Genomic DNA, 14,980 nt, shown 5'->3' with positions numbered 1-14,980 from the left:
AATTTAAAAAAAATAAAAAAATTTCAAATTTTTTTTAAAACGTTTTTGAAACACAAAAACATACGGGCTAAATAACTGGATTAGGTTACAAATAATAACCATATTTTTTTTTTGTTTTCAACACTTTAACTTTCCTAATTATAATTCCAAAACCATATTATTATTTTTTTATTTTCAACACTTTAACTTTCTTAATTATAATTCCATCCCTTTTCATTTTAGTCCTCTAACATATTTAATTGTAATTTCATCTTTTCAAGTTAAATTAACATGGTTTTATATATTGAGATTTCTTTTGATTTATATTCTTCCATGTATATAAAATGTTGAGGGATTCAATGCTTAATCCCTTGAATTGATGGTAACTACTAGGGATCTTTTTTTAAAAAATATTCTCGAGGTTCCTGTAAAAAAAACTAACAACACTAGGAACACAAAAATTCAATTCATTAAAATTAAAATCTATCTTATTTTACAGGATTAAAATCATAGGAATATTCAAATGATAAGCATGAATAAGATCACTTTGTTTTGCATAAAAATTAAGGTGTTTTCCTAGTTTTTCTACACACTTTTCTTTTCTTGCTCATACTTTTTTCTACACACTCATTTTCTCTTAGTCCCGGCCTTCCCTGTGTTTTTTTCTCCAAATTCTTCAATCCTATTTCTAATGGCTGAAACTTTCCTGTTAATTATTTCACACTTATGGTTCGCTTTATTTTCACTCGGCCTTACATTCTCACCGTTATTTTTCATAAATTCTTGTTCAACTTCCCCAACTTTCTTAAGCTTCAACTGATCATCATATGTTTACTTTTAGTGACGATGGAGAAAGTGTGTGAATCTTTATATCCTTCTCCGTAACATACCTATATTTGAACCCATCATGCTTGCCCTCCCTATCGGACTACCAAGGTCTCCCTAATAATAGGTGTGTGTGACATACATGTGAACTACATCACATACAACCTTATATTTAAATTTTTTTTTATTGTGAATGAAATCAAAACATGCTTAGTTGCTCCTAATTTCTTCATATTCAATCAACCACTAAAGCTTATACAGTTTATCATGCTTAGATGTATTCAAGTTCAATTTTATAATCAAAGTTGAGTTGGCAACATTATTACAACTATCATTATCAATTATCATACCACATACCTTATTATCAATGTAACACCTAATATAAAATATATTCTTTATTTGTTGCTCTACATTCTTTTAGCAAACCTAAAACACTCTAGGATCTTCTTATAACTAAGGATTCTCATTGAATAACATACTTCAAATCATTATAATTATTTAGTTTTGGTATCCTCTCCAAATCATCCTTACTAGCTGATCTTAGCTCACCATCATATATTATAATCATAATTGTCTTATTATTGATGTATAATTGTTCTTTAAATTTTTGAGTTTTTAAGAAAATTTTGCAACTTGATCTAATGACTTAATAAAAACTTTGTTTTGAAAAACCAAAGTTATGTGCAATAAATCACCTCTACCCTACGCCTATAACAAAATACAAATGAGAAGTATAAATTATAACAAAGCTGATCACAACCATAAGTTCAGTTGAGAGAGAGAGTTTTTTTAAGTGGTAATTTTGTTATTTTTAAAGTAACACAAGCTTTTTCTTTATTAAATAGAGAATCATAACCATACGTTTAGGTTTTTTCAGTGGCAATTTTGTTATTTTAAAATAATATGAATTTTTTTGGTACAAAGGCAAACTTGTAAATAATCCAATATTTTTTGTTGATTTTTTTTGGTGCCATGTAAAGTGCTATGAACTTATAAAGTTTAGATGTTTTCTATAATTTTTAAAAGAATACAGGCAAGGTGAAAAAAATCTCTAAGTTATAGGATGTTCATGGTAATTTTCCCTTCAAATTACATGATGTTGATAAAAATTTAACTTATTTGAATATTTTTGAAATATTTATTTTAATTACCATAAAAAGTTGATGAAAAAATATTTGCTGATATAATTTTACGGTGTTAAGGGAATAACTAGTAATATTTTATTAGTTATTTTTTAAAAATTAATTTAAAAAAATAAAAAAAAATATAAATGAAAAAGAGAAATCAAGATAAATATATTTTTATCATTTTTCACTATCATGGATTTTATTTTATTTTTTTCAATGTATGTCTAAGAAAGTAATGCGACTAGTTATTTTTGCCGTAGTACGTGAGAAATATGCATTTTACATCATAATTAATGTTTTTCTCGTGGATGATTTCAAGGCAAGAAAAAGCCGCTATCTACTTGGACAAGCACAGCCAATGAAATCTCCCGGTTGTATCGCCTCTGCCTTCAACAATAATAATAAAAATAAAGCATTGCAAAGAACCAGTCAGCAAAACCTGAAGTTCCACCAAAATCTCAAAATCTAAGCGCAGACCAGTCAGCCCGCTGTGTTGACTCGCCCGAGTCAATCAAAAGCAAAGCACTCTAACGCAGAAATCACCATGCCTTTTGAAATGGAATCCATGGCCGCCGCTATTGGCGTCTCCGTACCAGTTTTGAGGTTCCTTCTTTGCTTTGTGGTCACAATTCCAGTGAGTTTCATCCACCGATTCGTCCCGAGTTCATTCGGCAAGCATTTATACGCTGCTATTTCAGGGGCTTTCCTCTCGTATCTATCATTTGGGTTCTCTTCAAATCTTCACTTCTTGGTGCCCATGTTGTTGGGCTACCTTTCGATGGTCCTGTTTCGGCCTTACTGTGGAATCCTTACGTTTTTATTTGGATTCGGCTATTTAATTGGCTGGTATGTGTTTTTAATTTTATTTATTTTTGAGAAAGAAAGCTCACTTTTTATTTTTATTTTTATGAATCAGTTGTTTCTTGATTAATTGGAGCTGAGTTATAGGATTTTTAATTGGATTACTTGTTAATTGCCATGCTTTGATGATTTGCTGCTTGATTAAATGGACTCGGCGTGCTATTCATTTTGATTTCTCTTGAAGGCTTCAAATTAATGCGTAAATTGCAGAAAATAAAACATGCTGGAGGTTAAATGATAGCATTGAAATTACTTGAACGCATGCCGTAGTTTGAAATGCTGAAAGCTCAAATGCTCCATGTTTTGTTTTATCTTGTTTATGTTGGGTGGAAGTAGGAGCTGGTGAGTGTTGTATTTTTAATTATTTATTTTGGAAAAAAAATCCATAAAGAAGGAGGGATAGAAGCTGCTTTTAGCTAGAAAAGGTGTCATCGTTGGAATGCTGAATTTCTTCATTGAGCAGCTGTTTTCTGTGTGTGGAGAATATGGTACTGCCTTATGAATCTCAAGTCTCCTAATAGCTTCATGTTTGTTATTTGATGTTCTTTTGAATATGAGTATGAAATTTATACTAGTTAATCAAATGGGACTGAAGAAATCTTTTTTCTTTTTTTTGGGATTTTTATTTCTGAATTCTTGATTATTGTATCCATGTGTAGCCATGTGTATTACATGAGTGGTGATGCATGGAAGGAAGGAGGCATTGATGCCACTGGTAAGCACGATTTCATATTTCATAATGACGATAGCGGGGAATGGTATACTCTGTGAGAACTATTTCTTGTTGGGTGATGGATAGTTTTCTTATATTATCAGGGGCTTTAATGGTGTTAACACTGAAAGTCATATCATGCGCCATGAATTACAATGATGGACTATTAAAAGAGGAAGAATTGCGAGAGGTTCAGAAGAAAAACCGCTTGATTAAGCTGCCCTCTTTTATTGAGTATGTTGGTTACTGCCTCTGTTGCGGGAGCCACTTTGCTGGTCCAGTTTATGAAATGAAGGATTATCTTGAGTGGACTGAAAGAAAAGGGGTATGTTTACTGTGTTTGTTTTGTGCTTCTATATGCTTTGTCTCAACGGAGACAGTCTGGTCTTGCAAAAGAGAATGGAAAAGAAAGGTCTATTATTTTTTTTTCAACTTCTGGGACAAAGGCTTAGTTTTAGTTAGTCAAGTTGAGTTGATGCCTTGTCTTGCTGTAAATATTTGGTTCTTAGTTTTGTTAGTTCATCTTTACAGATTTGGGCCCCTAGTGAGAAAGGGCCCTCACCATCACCTTTCGGGGCAACAATTCGAGCTCTTTTCCAAGCTGCTGTTTGCATGGCCTTGTATCTGTACCTGATACCCCAGTATAACATACCCGGGCTCAATGGTCCAGCATACAAAGGATGGGGCTTCTGGAAACGGCTGGGTTACCAGTATATGTCAGGCTTCACAGCACGATGGAAATATTATTTCATCTGGTCAATTTCAGAGGCAGCTATTATTGTCTCTGGCCTGGGTTTAAGTGGTTGGACAGAGACTTCTCCACCAAGGCCACAATGGGATCGTGCAAAAAATGTTGACATTCTAGGTGTTGAGTTTGCTAAGAGTGCAGTTCAGTTGCCACTTGTATGGAATATACAAGTCAGCACTTGGCTTCGTCATTGTGAGTTTATCATCTCAGCTTTTGTTTCCAGTTGGTTGAGTTTTATTCCAGGATGTAAATCTTAATTGGTACTATTCTTAGCATCCATGTATGGGAATATGTCACACAATCTGATGTACTAACTTCATGTGCTATTTGTTCTGTTGTAGATGTTTATGATAGACTTGTTCAGAAGGGGAAGAAACCTGGTTTCTTTCAGTTGTTAGCCACACAGACTACCAGTGCTGTTTGGCATGTGAGTATAACATGCAACCACTTATTCTATTTGTGTGGGTGGTCAGGAAACTTATTTTTAAATTATGCATTTGACCCCCTTATAGCTTTATGTATAATGATGCTGTTACTTGTTGCAAATTAAAAAGATCAGTCAAGCACCAATAGGTAAAATTCTTGCGAAGAGCAAAGGAGTGTGTCGTAGCTCTTGTCTTAGCAATCTGATCCTTTCATGGTATTCCATATCTCAATTTCTCAGGTCATTGCAAATTAAAAAGACCTGAAAGCACCAAGAGGTTAATTTTTACAAGAGCAAAGGAGTCTGCCATAACTTTTGTTTAACAATGTTATCCTGTATAGCATTCTATATTTCATTTTCTCAAATATTTGACTCTTTTCCTTGGCTCTTTACCTGTTTTCCTAGCATTTTCCATTTGTCTTCTCAGAAATACCTATGACTATACATGTTTTGGAGTTTTCTTGTATAATATTTTTCATTGATTTTAACTTTTTCCTGTCTTCTTCTCTCTATGCAAATTACAGGGATTGTATCCTGGGTACATAATATTCTTTGTCCAGTCAGCGTTGATGATTGCTGGTTCAAGGGGTATGACCTGGAAGATCTTTTTTTTGGTCATTTTCTTTGTAGAAAGTTAAAAAGAAAAGAAGAGATTACTAACCCTCTTTCGCTACCTCGAGCAGTCCTATACAGATGGCAACAAACTATACCTCCAAATATGGCTCTGGTGAAGAAGTTGCTTGTGTTTATTAACGTTGCTTACACCATTCTGGTTCTAAACTATTCTGCTGTTGGTTTCATGGTTAGCACTTTCTCTTATTGGAACAAACTATTTCAGAAACTGAAAATTGATATTTCTGGAGCCTAATGTTTCTCTTGTTCTATGTCATAGGTATTAAGCTTGCAGGAAACAATTGCTTTATATGGTAGTGTATATTACATTGGAACCATTGTACCCATATCATTGATCCTCCTTGGCAACATAATTAAACCAGCAAAGCCTGCCAGATCTAAAGCCCGGAAGGAGCAGTGAGGTAGGAATTTCTCCTCCGATGTTTCTCTTTAGAGTTCCTGGAACGAGAGCAGGAGCATGGCAGATAACTGACCGTCTCCTCAACTGTTGCCCAATTTTTTCAACATTTCTTTTGATCTCTGACACTGTGACTCTGTCTGAATTTTAATTTCAATATAAATCCTGGGCATTACATCTTCATATCTACAAGCCCCATTGAGTTTACCGCTGTGCTGTGGAACTAGATATAAATGTTCAGTGGTAGGGGAAGGAAAATAAAATATTTTGAATACCAAGGCTTACAAAGCGAATGTTTTCAGCAGCCATTCTCTACCAGAAGGCCATTCAACAATTTTGTCTGGAATATGGTGGAGCATGAGTGGTGACATAATCATCTATGATTGGCTAATCAATAGAACTAATCTTCGCTGGAGTCCTATTGTGTTAAGTTTATGTTCAAATCTCGCTTTTGAATTTGTTGGTTCTTGGGTAGGCTTTCCGGCTTCCACATTTTTTTCTTATGGCAAGTGCATGATTTTTGTGGAGGCGTATGGCCGTTGGCCTCAGGTATTCAGGTCCCCTGTTTTATCATTCTATTTTCCAGAGCTTCGGTCAATGTCAATCGTTTTAGTTCTGGAGTTTCTTCAACGAATCCGAACCGGTATTGCGCGTTCTACCTGGATTTGACAATTTTATCCAGATGCTTGTGAATGGTGGAATTATTCAAGAAAACCCAGCAAAGAAAATCTCATTTTTGTCTGGTGGGTATTGGGACCAGCAAGTTTCTAAAAAGTAGAGGACCTTGATGGGTTAACGTGGCTCCAACACAGGCAGGACCTTGAGGCTTAACACAATCACAACGGGACCTCAAATTACGCCATGGTCACCTCACTTCCTATGAACCACAAGTGCCGCCGGCACCGGAAACCCCTCAATTTGAAAGAGATCTCAGTTTAGCCCTTCTATTGCTGAACTTCATGCCCCTGGTAAAATCTCCACGGTCAATCCACAAACACAAGCTATAACATGAGTTCCGATCCTCAGTAGTGCCGCTGTGTTTGCCCTCATTTGAGATTGTGGTATAAATGGAAGTTTATCAAAATTTATTTTATTTATTAATTTTTTTTTATGTTTTTGAATTGTTTAGAAGTATTAATATTAAAAATAAATTTTAAAAATAAAAAATTATTTTAATATATTAAACAATCGCTACTATCGTATTTACAAACTCATGATTAATCTCCAAATGCCTAAACACACTTTAATTTATATAATTCCTTCATCAGGAGCAACTGTCCACCTACACAGTTACTGTTACCCAACATTCTTTACCAGGACTCTAGGGGCAAGTACTCTTTTAATAACCTTAAAGGCTTAAACCTTCAAACTCCTGTCCACGTGTTACAAATTGGGAGGTGATTTCATGAACTTTCCATGCTACCCTAGGTGACAACTTGCCTCTAGTCTCAGAAGCAACAGCAAGCAGCAGAGGATAAAACACTCAATAACAGCCATTCTTTTGTTACCCATAAAGAGAGAACAAAACACATCCTCTCATACATTTCTCTCCCAATCAAGAAAACTCTCTCCTCTGTCACTCTCTAATCCGCCACTCCTTATGGCTATTTCCGCCTCAACAACTACTTTCACCTCCACAAACCTCCTCTACCCCCACCACTCAACCACCACATCCACCACATCCCCCCCTACTTTCTCCCTAACACCCACCTCGAAACTCCCCTCAAAATCCATCCTTTCGTCTTCTTTTCTCCCCACCTTCACTCCCACCTCCTCATCCTCCCCTCTCACCACCACCCGTCACCGCTTTCTCACTGTCCGTGCAGCTAGAGGGAAGTTCGAAAGAAAGAAACCCCATGTCAACATTGGCACAATAGGCCATGTAGACCACGGCAAAACAACTCTCACCGCTGCTCTAACCATGGCTTTAGCCTCTATGGGCGGCAGTGCACCAAAAAAATACGATGAAATCGATGCTGCACCTGAAGAACGCGCTAGAGGAATCACAATTAACACTGCTACTGTTGAATATGAGACGGAATCTCGCCATTATGCTCATGTCGATTGTCCTGGTCATGCTGATTATGTCAAGAACATGATTACTGGTGCTGCTCAAATGGATGGAGCTATTCTTGTTGTGTCTGGCGCTGATGGTCCAATGCCACAAACAAAAGAGCATATCTTGTTGGCAAAGCAAGTTGGGGTTCCAAATATGGTTGTGTTTTTGAATAAACAAGATCAAGTTGATGATGAGGAGCTGTTGCAGTTGGTAGAGTTGGAGGTAAGAGAATTGTTGTCTAGTTATGAGTTTCCTGGTGATGATATTCCAATTATTTCTGGTTCTGCCTTGTTAGCTTTAGAGGCTTTGATGGAAAATCCGGCTATTAAGAGAGGAGAGAATCAATGGGTTGATAAAATATATGAACTAATGGATAATGTTGACAATTATATACCAATTCCTCAAAGGCAAACTGATTTGCCATTTTTACTTGCCGTTGAGGATGTTTTTTCTATTACTGGTCGTGGGACTGTAGCTACCGGGAGGGTTGAGAGAGGGACAATTAAAACTGGGGATACAGTAGATATTGTGGGGTTGAGGGAGACTAGGAATGTAACAGTTACTGGTGTGGAAATGTTTCAAAAGATATTGGATGAAGCATTGGCAGGTGATAATGTTGGGTTGTTATTGAGAGGTGTTCAAAAGGCTGATATTCAGAGAGGGATGGTTTTGTCGAAGCCAGGGTCAATTACTCCACATACCAAGTTTGAGGCGATTGTTTATGTTTTGAAGAAGGAAGAAGGTGGTAGGCATTCTCCCTTCTTTGCTGGGTATAGGCCTCAATTTTATATGAGGACAACTGATGTTACAGGGAGGGTGGCTACAATTATGAATGATAAGGATGAGGAGTCGAAGATGGTTATGCCTGGGGATCGTGTGAAGATGGTGGTGGAACTTATTATGCCTGTGGCTTGTGAGCAAGGTATGAGGTTTGCTATCAGAGAAGGAGGGAAGACTGTTGGAGCCGGTGTTATCCAGTCCATTATTGAGTAGGTAATAAACTGTAGGAAATATGCTCTATCGGTACTTTTTGGATGGCATTGTCAAACTTCATATCTCAGCTTTGTGCAATTAAACTACCGCCATTTTAGCAAAACTTTTGAGCCCCATGTCATATATTTTGCAATTTGTTATTCTTTTGCACTTTGCCCTGATACTTAGTCCAGTTGGATATTGTCTTTGTGAAAATTCAATGTGGTAACTTAACCCTTTCTTGCTTTGGCTTCTAATTGCTGAATTTCAGTGAATTCGAATTGCATGTATTGGGATGATGAAACAATCTATATTCATTTATCTGTTAATACTGCCCTTGCATTTGCTTGGTTCAATTAGTGTGGTGGTTTTTTCTTGTGTTTTTGTGGCATCATAATTGTGAATGCCATTGTTGATTAGATAGGCTATATTACCTCGGTGTGCTTCTGCTCAGTGTCTTTAATCTGATTGTGTGATGGACTGGGGAACCATATCATCTCACTACTGTTTGTTCATATGTGTGCATTTTATGTGCTGCACTTGCTTTTAGATTCAGTTCGTCCACTGTCATTGTAATATTTTCAGTAGTGGGATGAAGATATCGTTTGAGACTTGAGAGTGTAGTTTTGACTGACATAATTTATAACTAGATTGCTTTGTACTTGAGCAAATAAGACCTCTGAAATGGGTTTTTCTCTTTTCTGTATCAAGTGTAAGGTTATTATTTGTACTTTGTTTGGGAGGGCAAAGGAACATTTGAAGACTGAAAATTAGGGGCCAATCTTCATGCTTATGTTTTCGCAATGCTAAAAATTAACTCCCAAGTTAGTATACATAGCAAGCAGCTAACTATTTTCTGGAGATTGGACATGTGTTTATGCACACGAGTATCCATAGATGGTGGAGGTGCCAAGGCTTCCAGGCTAGTTCCAGCATTAAAGTGTGTTCCCAGTTTAAAATTGGTGGAAGTCTTAAAAATCTTGTTAGATAATTTTAGAGTTGCTTAGGATTTATATGAATATTATCTGAAAATTAAATGGTTTTTTTGCTTTAAATAATTATTTCAATGTTGGGTTGTCGCAAATTACAAGCTGTTTAGAAGAGAGATTTCTATGCTTTTGAGTGCTAGTTTTTTTTTATATGTATTTTCCAGGTGTTCTGACTGTTCTATTTTCTACTTACTACATAGGAAATAAAAAAGACATTTTATTTACAAAGATATTTAAATTTTTTTTATAAATAATTAAATATCAATTTGCCCCTTGAATAATATTATATATATCATTTCAGGGTAATTTGAGAAATTTATTCAATTAAATTTCTATTTAATTTTTTTAGTTTTTTAATCTAAAATTGTAATTCTATGAATAAATTACATTTTAGTCTTTAATTTCTAAAATTTATTTACAATCTAGACACACTTGATTAATCATTCTATTTTAATTTTTGATCAATAATTCTTATGTGTGTGACTCATTAAGTTTTCTAATAAGTTAATCCAAATATAAATAACAATTCTAAATAAAATATGATTAAATAAATTAATTTATTATCAATTTAACAATTGATTAATTTATATTTGAAAATCAAGTGTATAATATCTAGCGACACTAATGTTTTTAAAGCAAGAAAAATCTAAAACTTGATTAATTTTTGCAATTGTAAAAATTGCATGACAACGCTAAAAAAGAGAGCAAATACCATAAGAGCAATGACTCAGAAAATAAATCAAATAAAATATTATGAAGTGAACATCTCATGTTTTTATTTGATCAATTAATTTAATTTAATTTAATTTTTAAAAAATTAAATTTAAAAAAGAACAATAAATATAAAACCAAGAGATAACCTAAATAATTTTTAAAAAGAGTGAAAAACCATATAAAAATAATAATAACAAAGTTTAATATCCACTTAAATGAAAGCCAAAGAATAAAACTAAAAAATATAAACTTAAAAATAAAAAATAAGCAAACATAAATAAATTTCTTAAACTAAAAAAACATGCCTGGTGCCTGTGCCTATCAGTGGGCCTGATTTGGTCAGGAACCCATCTTATCTTTTGGTTGGGTCATCTATTATGGAGAGCTCCATGGTTTGACTATAATGGGTTGCTCTCCGGTCCTCGTTCACTTGTCCAAACAAGGAATATGGATGGGATGGGATTTTGTTTTCAGCATACATTTGTATGTATGTATGTATGTATGTATGTATGTAATGGCATCATTCCAAATATTTGACATTGACAAGAAAACAACATGCTTTGAATAATATTAATAATGTCAACACCGTTCCTCTAACCTTACAACTAAGCAAACAGAAACATACAGACAGACAGGCAAGGGCTACAGATTTTTCTTTTCTTTTTGTGCCTGTCAGAAGACTTTGCCTTACCATGTTCCTTCCTCCTCCTCCTACTCCTTCTCCTACTCCTACATTATTATTATTATTATTATTATTATTATTGCCTTCCAGTTCGTAGAAAACGACTGCCTCTTACTTTCTCTCTCTCTCTCTCTCTCTCCCTCTCCCTCTCTTTCTTTCTTCTTTCGCACATGTTCATTCACCCCAGTTAGATGGAAATCTAGTTTTTATTAATATTAACTGGAAGGATCCTCTCCCTCTCTCGAGGTCTTGTGTTCGAGCCTCTTCTTTATAATAAAAACAGGAAGGAATTGGACAAACTTTTATCCTAGAATTTACTTATTAAGCTAGAAAAAATGGTTATAACGATGGAGATATCAAGAAATAGTAGTTCTATCAAACTTTATTTATCAAATATATCTTTGATTTTGGTAAAAAAGAGATTTACTCTGATTCCCTCCATTTAACTCGCACCCTTTTTTTTTAATGGTTAAATTCCCATACCATATAAATAAATGTCAAAGTTTCCATTTTAATTTCGTCTTCTTTGTTACAAAAGTAATTTCCAAAAAAAAAAAAAACCTTTCTCCGTTCTTCAGTTTTGTATACATAGATTATATTTTTCTTCCCCCCCACTTATTTTTTTCATTTCCCTTTTCTTTTCCTCTCTCCTCCTTGCTTTCTTCAGCTAAGATATCACATCTCTCTCTCTCTCTCTCTCTCTAGCAATATTTCTCCATTAACCATCCTCTCAATATATAAAAAAAAACATTATTTTGTTTTCAAAATCACCATTGTCTTCTTGTAGAAACATGTTTTCTTTCATGTAAAATACCCTTCCTGTATTTATAATAGCAGTTCAGTATTGAGTCCAAATTAATATTACACACCATGTCCTTTGAACTCAGTTGTTGTTAAACTGGAAAGCACTGCTTCAGATCAATGAAGAGAACTTTCTTAGAGATCTAAGGTTCTTTCTTTCTTCTCATCTGCGTTTATCTTAAGCCTCAAGGCAAGTTCAGGGATATATGTCGATGGAACCAATGAAGTCAAAGATTAAGGGGATGTTTACTCAGCGGGGCAAGGAGGACTTTTTTGTTGGCAGAGGCAATATGAATATTGTTGAAGAATGGGAAATTAGGCCAGGAGGAATGTTAGTTCAAAAAAGAACTACTGCTGATTCCAATCACAACTCTGTTCCTGTTTCCAACATTAAAGTTAGAGTCAAATATGGTTCTTCATGTCATGAAATCAGCATCAGTTCTCAAGCAAGTTTTGGTAATTTGATAATTCTTCGACCACCGTGTCTTTGTTTATATTGATGATACTTTTGACTTGATATTTTTTAGAATGATAAATATTAAGGAGTTGGTTTTTGGGTTACAGGTGAACTGAAAAAAATGCTAGCGGAACATACAGGAGTGCACCCTCTGGATCAAAAGCTGATATTCAAGAAGAAGGAGAGAAATTCGAAGGCGTATTTAGATGTTGCCGGAGTGAAAGATGGATCCAAAATTGTGTTAATTGAGGACATTACCAGCCGCGAAAGGCGTTGTCTTGAGATGCTCAAATCTGCTAAGATAGAAAAGGGTTCGAAGTCATTGCAACAAGTAAGCTCGGAAGTTGACCAGTTTGGTGATAAGGTAAGTAAACTTTACTAGAGATAAAGATTACACGGGTGCCTCTAGCAGATATCAGATTTTAAAGTTTCTGAGAAATTTTTTTTATTGCAATTTGGTAGGTGACATCCTTGGAAACAACAACTTCCAAAGGAGGAAAAGTAGCAGAGAAAGACGTGGATGGTTTGACTGAAATCTTGATGGCAAAATTAGTAGCATTGGATGGGATTTTTGTTGAGGGAGACTTGAAGTTGCAGAAGAGAATGCAGGTATTATGGGACTTCTAATTGGTCTACTAGCTTTCTTGTTACACATTTCAATTCGATTAATGTTCAAGTTCTTGCTTTGCCTTGTCTTTCATGAAGGAAAGGAAAGTTCAGCAGTACATTGAAGCTCTTGATAGGCTCAAGTTAAACTATTCTACTGCCAATACCAGTGGAGGCAAAATCCCATTGCAGCAACAAGATAATTCAACTGGGAAAATGCCAATACCAAAGCAAAAACAGTCAGTTCAGTCCAAACAGCAGAATGCTACAATGCAAATGCCAACACAGAAGCAGCAGCGACCAGTATTGAGTAATTCCGAGTCTTTTGTGGTCACATCAGCATGGGAAACTTTTGATTAAGCTGTGGAGATATTGTTTCCACGAGTTCTTAGGTGAAGTGGGAGCAATTTAAAGAAAAAGACGGTTAGCTATGCTTGGATTTCCATTTTTCTGTCACTTTTGTTTCTTTACTCATTCCTTGCTGTTTTAGATTTATGATTTGTTTTTCTTTTTTGAAAATAAACTCAATTGGCTCTTAGCAAATTGTATATAGAATATAGCAGAAGGTGCACAGCGAAGGGAGAATTTCTTATATGTACCACATTATGTTATAGAGTAGTTGTAAATTCGGGCAAGTGGAATTATATTTTGAAGAATTTGTTGCAGCAGCTGTTACTGTTGACTCCATGTTGGTGTGGCTCGGGACCACAGAACACCTAGAGCGTGTTTGATAGTGTGGTTGCGGGTGCTTTTCAAATAACTTTTCGTGCCGAAATGCATGTCAATGATGTTTTTTATTTTTTAAAAATTATTTTTGATATCAGCACATCAAAACGATCTAAAAAGTACAAACCACATTTAATTTTAACAAAAAAAAAAATTCAAATTTTTTGAAAACGCAGCCGTAGCCGCGTTCCCAAACGCTGCCCTAATCTTGTGTTCATACTTCCTATATTTTACCAAACAGTTAAATAAAAGTTTTTTTGAAACTAATACAAATTAAAAAAATATTTTTTTTAAAAAATACAATTTAAACACAATCATAATTATAAATATTAATTTCGTAGCCACAATTATTGAAAATAAACAATTGCTATATGGTTGTTACAAAATCAATATTAAAAAATAGTTGTTAATTCTTAATAGTAATTATATTAATTTAAATTATGTTATTTTTATAGCCCGTGATATTTTCCAATTTTTTTTTTACCTGTGTTGCTTTTCTTTTATAAAAAAAATCCTCATACTTCATAGCCTACTGACTCATCGGTAATTAACGGAGAAAAAAAAATCTTACTGTCTTGGGACCGTTACTCCAATTAATCAAATCCACTTTATTCAGTCATTTATTGCCTGTAGCAGATTATAGTAAACAGTACTCATCTGAGGAGAAGTAAATAATTTCTGATTCGATCGGATCATAGAGATTCTTCGTTTCTATATATATACAAGGGGAAAAGGAGACTAGGGGGTTAATATTTATGTAATAATTAGGATAAAACAAATCATTCCAAAATGATAGAAAGGTAGACTTGACATTGGAAGGCAGGACACATAGCGCTGGAAAACAGGTAGAATGGTTAATCATCTCAAAGGCAACATGTTTAAGTGTTGGTTCACGTAAAATTCCAATTAAACACACAGATTAAGTTACTCCCGGAAAAATTCTCCATCACAGCTGTTCTCCCTCTTGCTGAGAGAAAAAGATCGATGTCATATTGTCTTGGTTTACAAAACTATTGGCTTGACGTGATGGGAATACCAGTTAGAAATCAAGAATTCAGAGACATGCACATGGATAGGTTTTGCTGGTGAAGTTTGAGGTGACATGATGTCAAATTTTACTCATGCATAGAAAAATCAATTTCATGCAATCCTGCTCAGTGATTATGAAAGCTTTTATTAAATAGTTCAACCTAATAATTGAACCTCTAATGCCAGCCAGTTGTTAATAACCAAGTCTGAGAACTTTTATTAAACAGTTCAACAATATT

The 14,980-nt window shown here is 34.7% G+C and overlaps 3 protein-coding genes across 3 annotated transcripts; all 3 read left to right on the top strand.

The window, feature by feature from the left end:
• Positions 1-2,282: 2,282 nt before the first annotated feature.
• On the top strand, positions 2,283-5,889 carry LOC133701864 (lysophospholipid acyltransferase 1-like). Its single transcript, XM_062126004.1, has 8 exons — positions 2,283-2,777; positions 3,452-3,507; positions 3,609-3,829; positions 4,036-4,444; positions 4,594-4,679; positions 5,201-5,264; positions 5,360-5,478; positions 5,569-5,889. Exons 1-8 carry the CDS (start codon positions 2,476-2,478, stop codon positions 5,707-5,709), a joined length of 1,398 nt encoding a protein of 465 aa, XP_061981988.1. The 5' UTR covers positions 2,283-2,475; the 3' UTR covers positions 5,710-5,889.
• Positions 5,890-7,199: 1,310 nt separating this feature from the next.
• Positions 7,200-8,861, top strand: LOC133701863 (elongation factor Tu, chloroplastic-like). The gene has a single exon (XM_062126003.1). The coding sequence runs from the start codon at positions 7,307-7,309 to the stop codon at positions 8,756-8,758; it is 1,452 nt and encodes a 483-aa protein (XP_061981987.1). The 5' UTR covers positions 7,200-7,306; the 3' UTR covers positions 8,759-8,861.
• Positions 8,862-11,717: 2,856 nt separating this feature from the next.
• Positions 11,718-13,654, top strand: LOC133700775 (BAG family molecular chaperone regulator 1-like). Its single transcript, XM_062124437.1, has 4 exons — positions 11,718-12,379; positions 12,488-12,744; positions 12,843-12,989; positions 13,086-13,654. Exons 1-4 carry the CDS (start codon positions 12,130-12,132, stop codon positions 13,344-13,346), a joined length of 915 nt encoding a protein of 304 aa, XP_061980421.1. The 5' UTR covers positions 11,718-12,129; the 3' UTR covers positions 13,347-13,654.
• Positions 13,655-14,980: the final 1,326 nt, after the last annotated feature.

This window comes from Populus nigra, chromosome 8, assembly GCF_951802175.1.
Source record: "Populus nigra chromosome 8, ddPopNigr1.1, whole genome shotgun sequence".
Taxonomy (NCBI): domain Eukaryota; kingdom Viridiplantae; phylum Streptophyta; class Magnoliopsida; order Malpighiales; family Salicaceae; genus Populus; species Populus nigra.
This window is presented reverse-complemented; position numbering and strand designations above follow the sequence as displayed.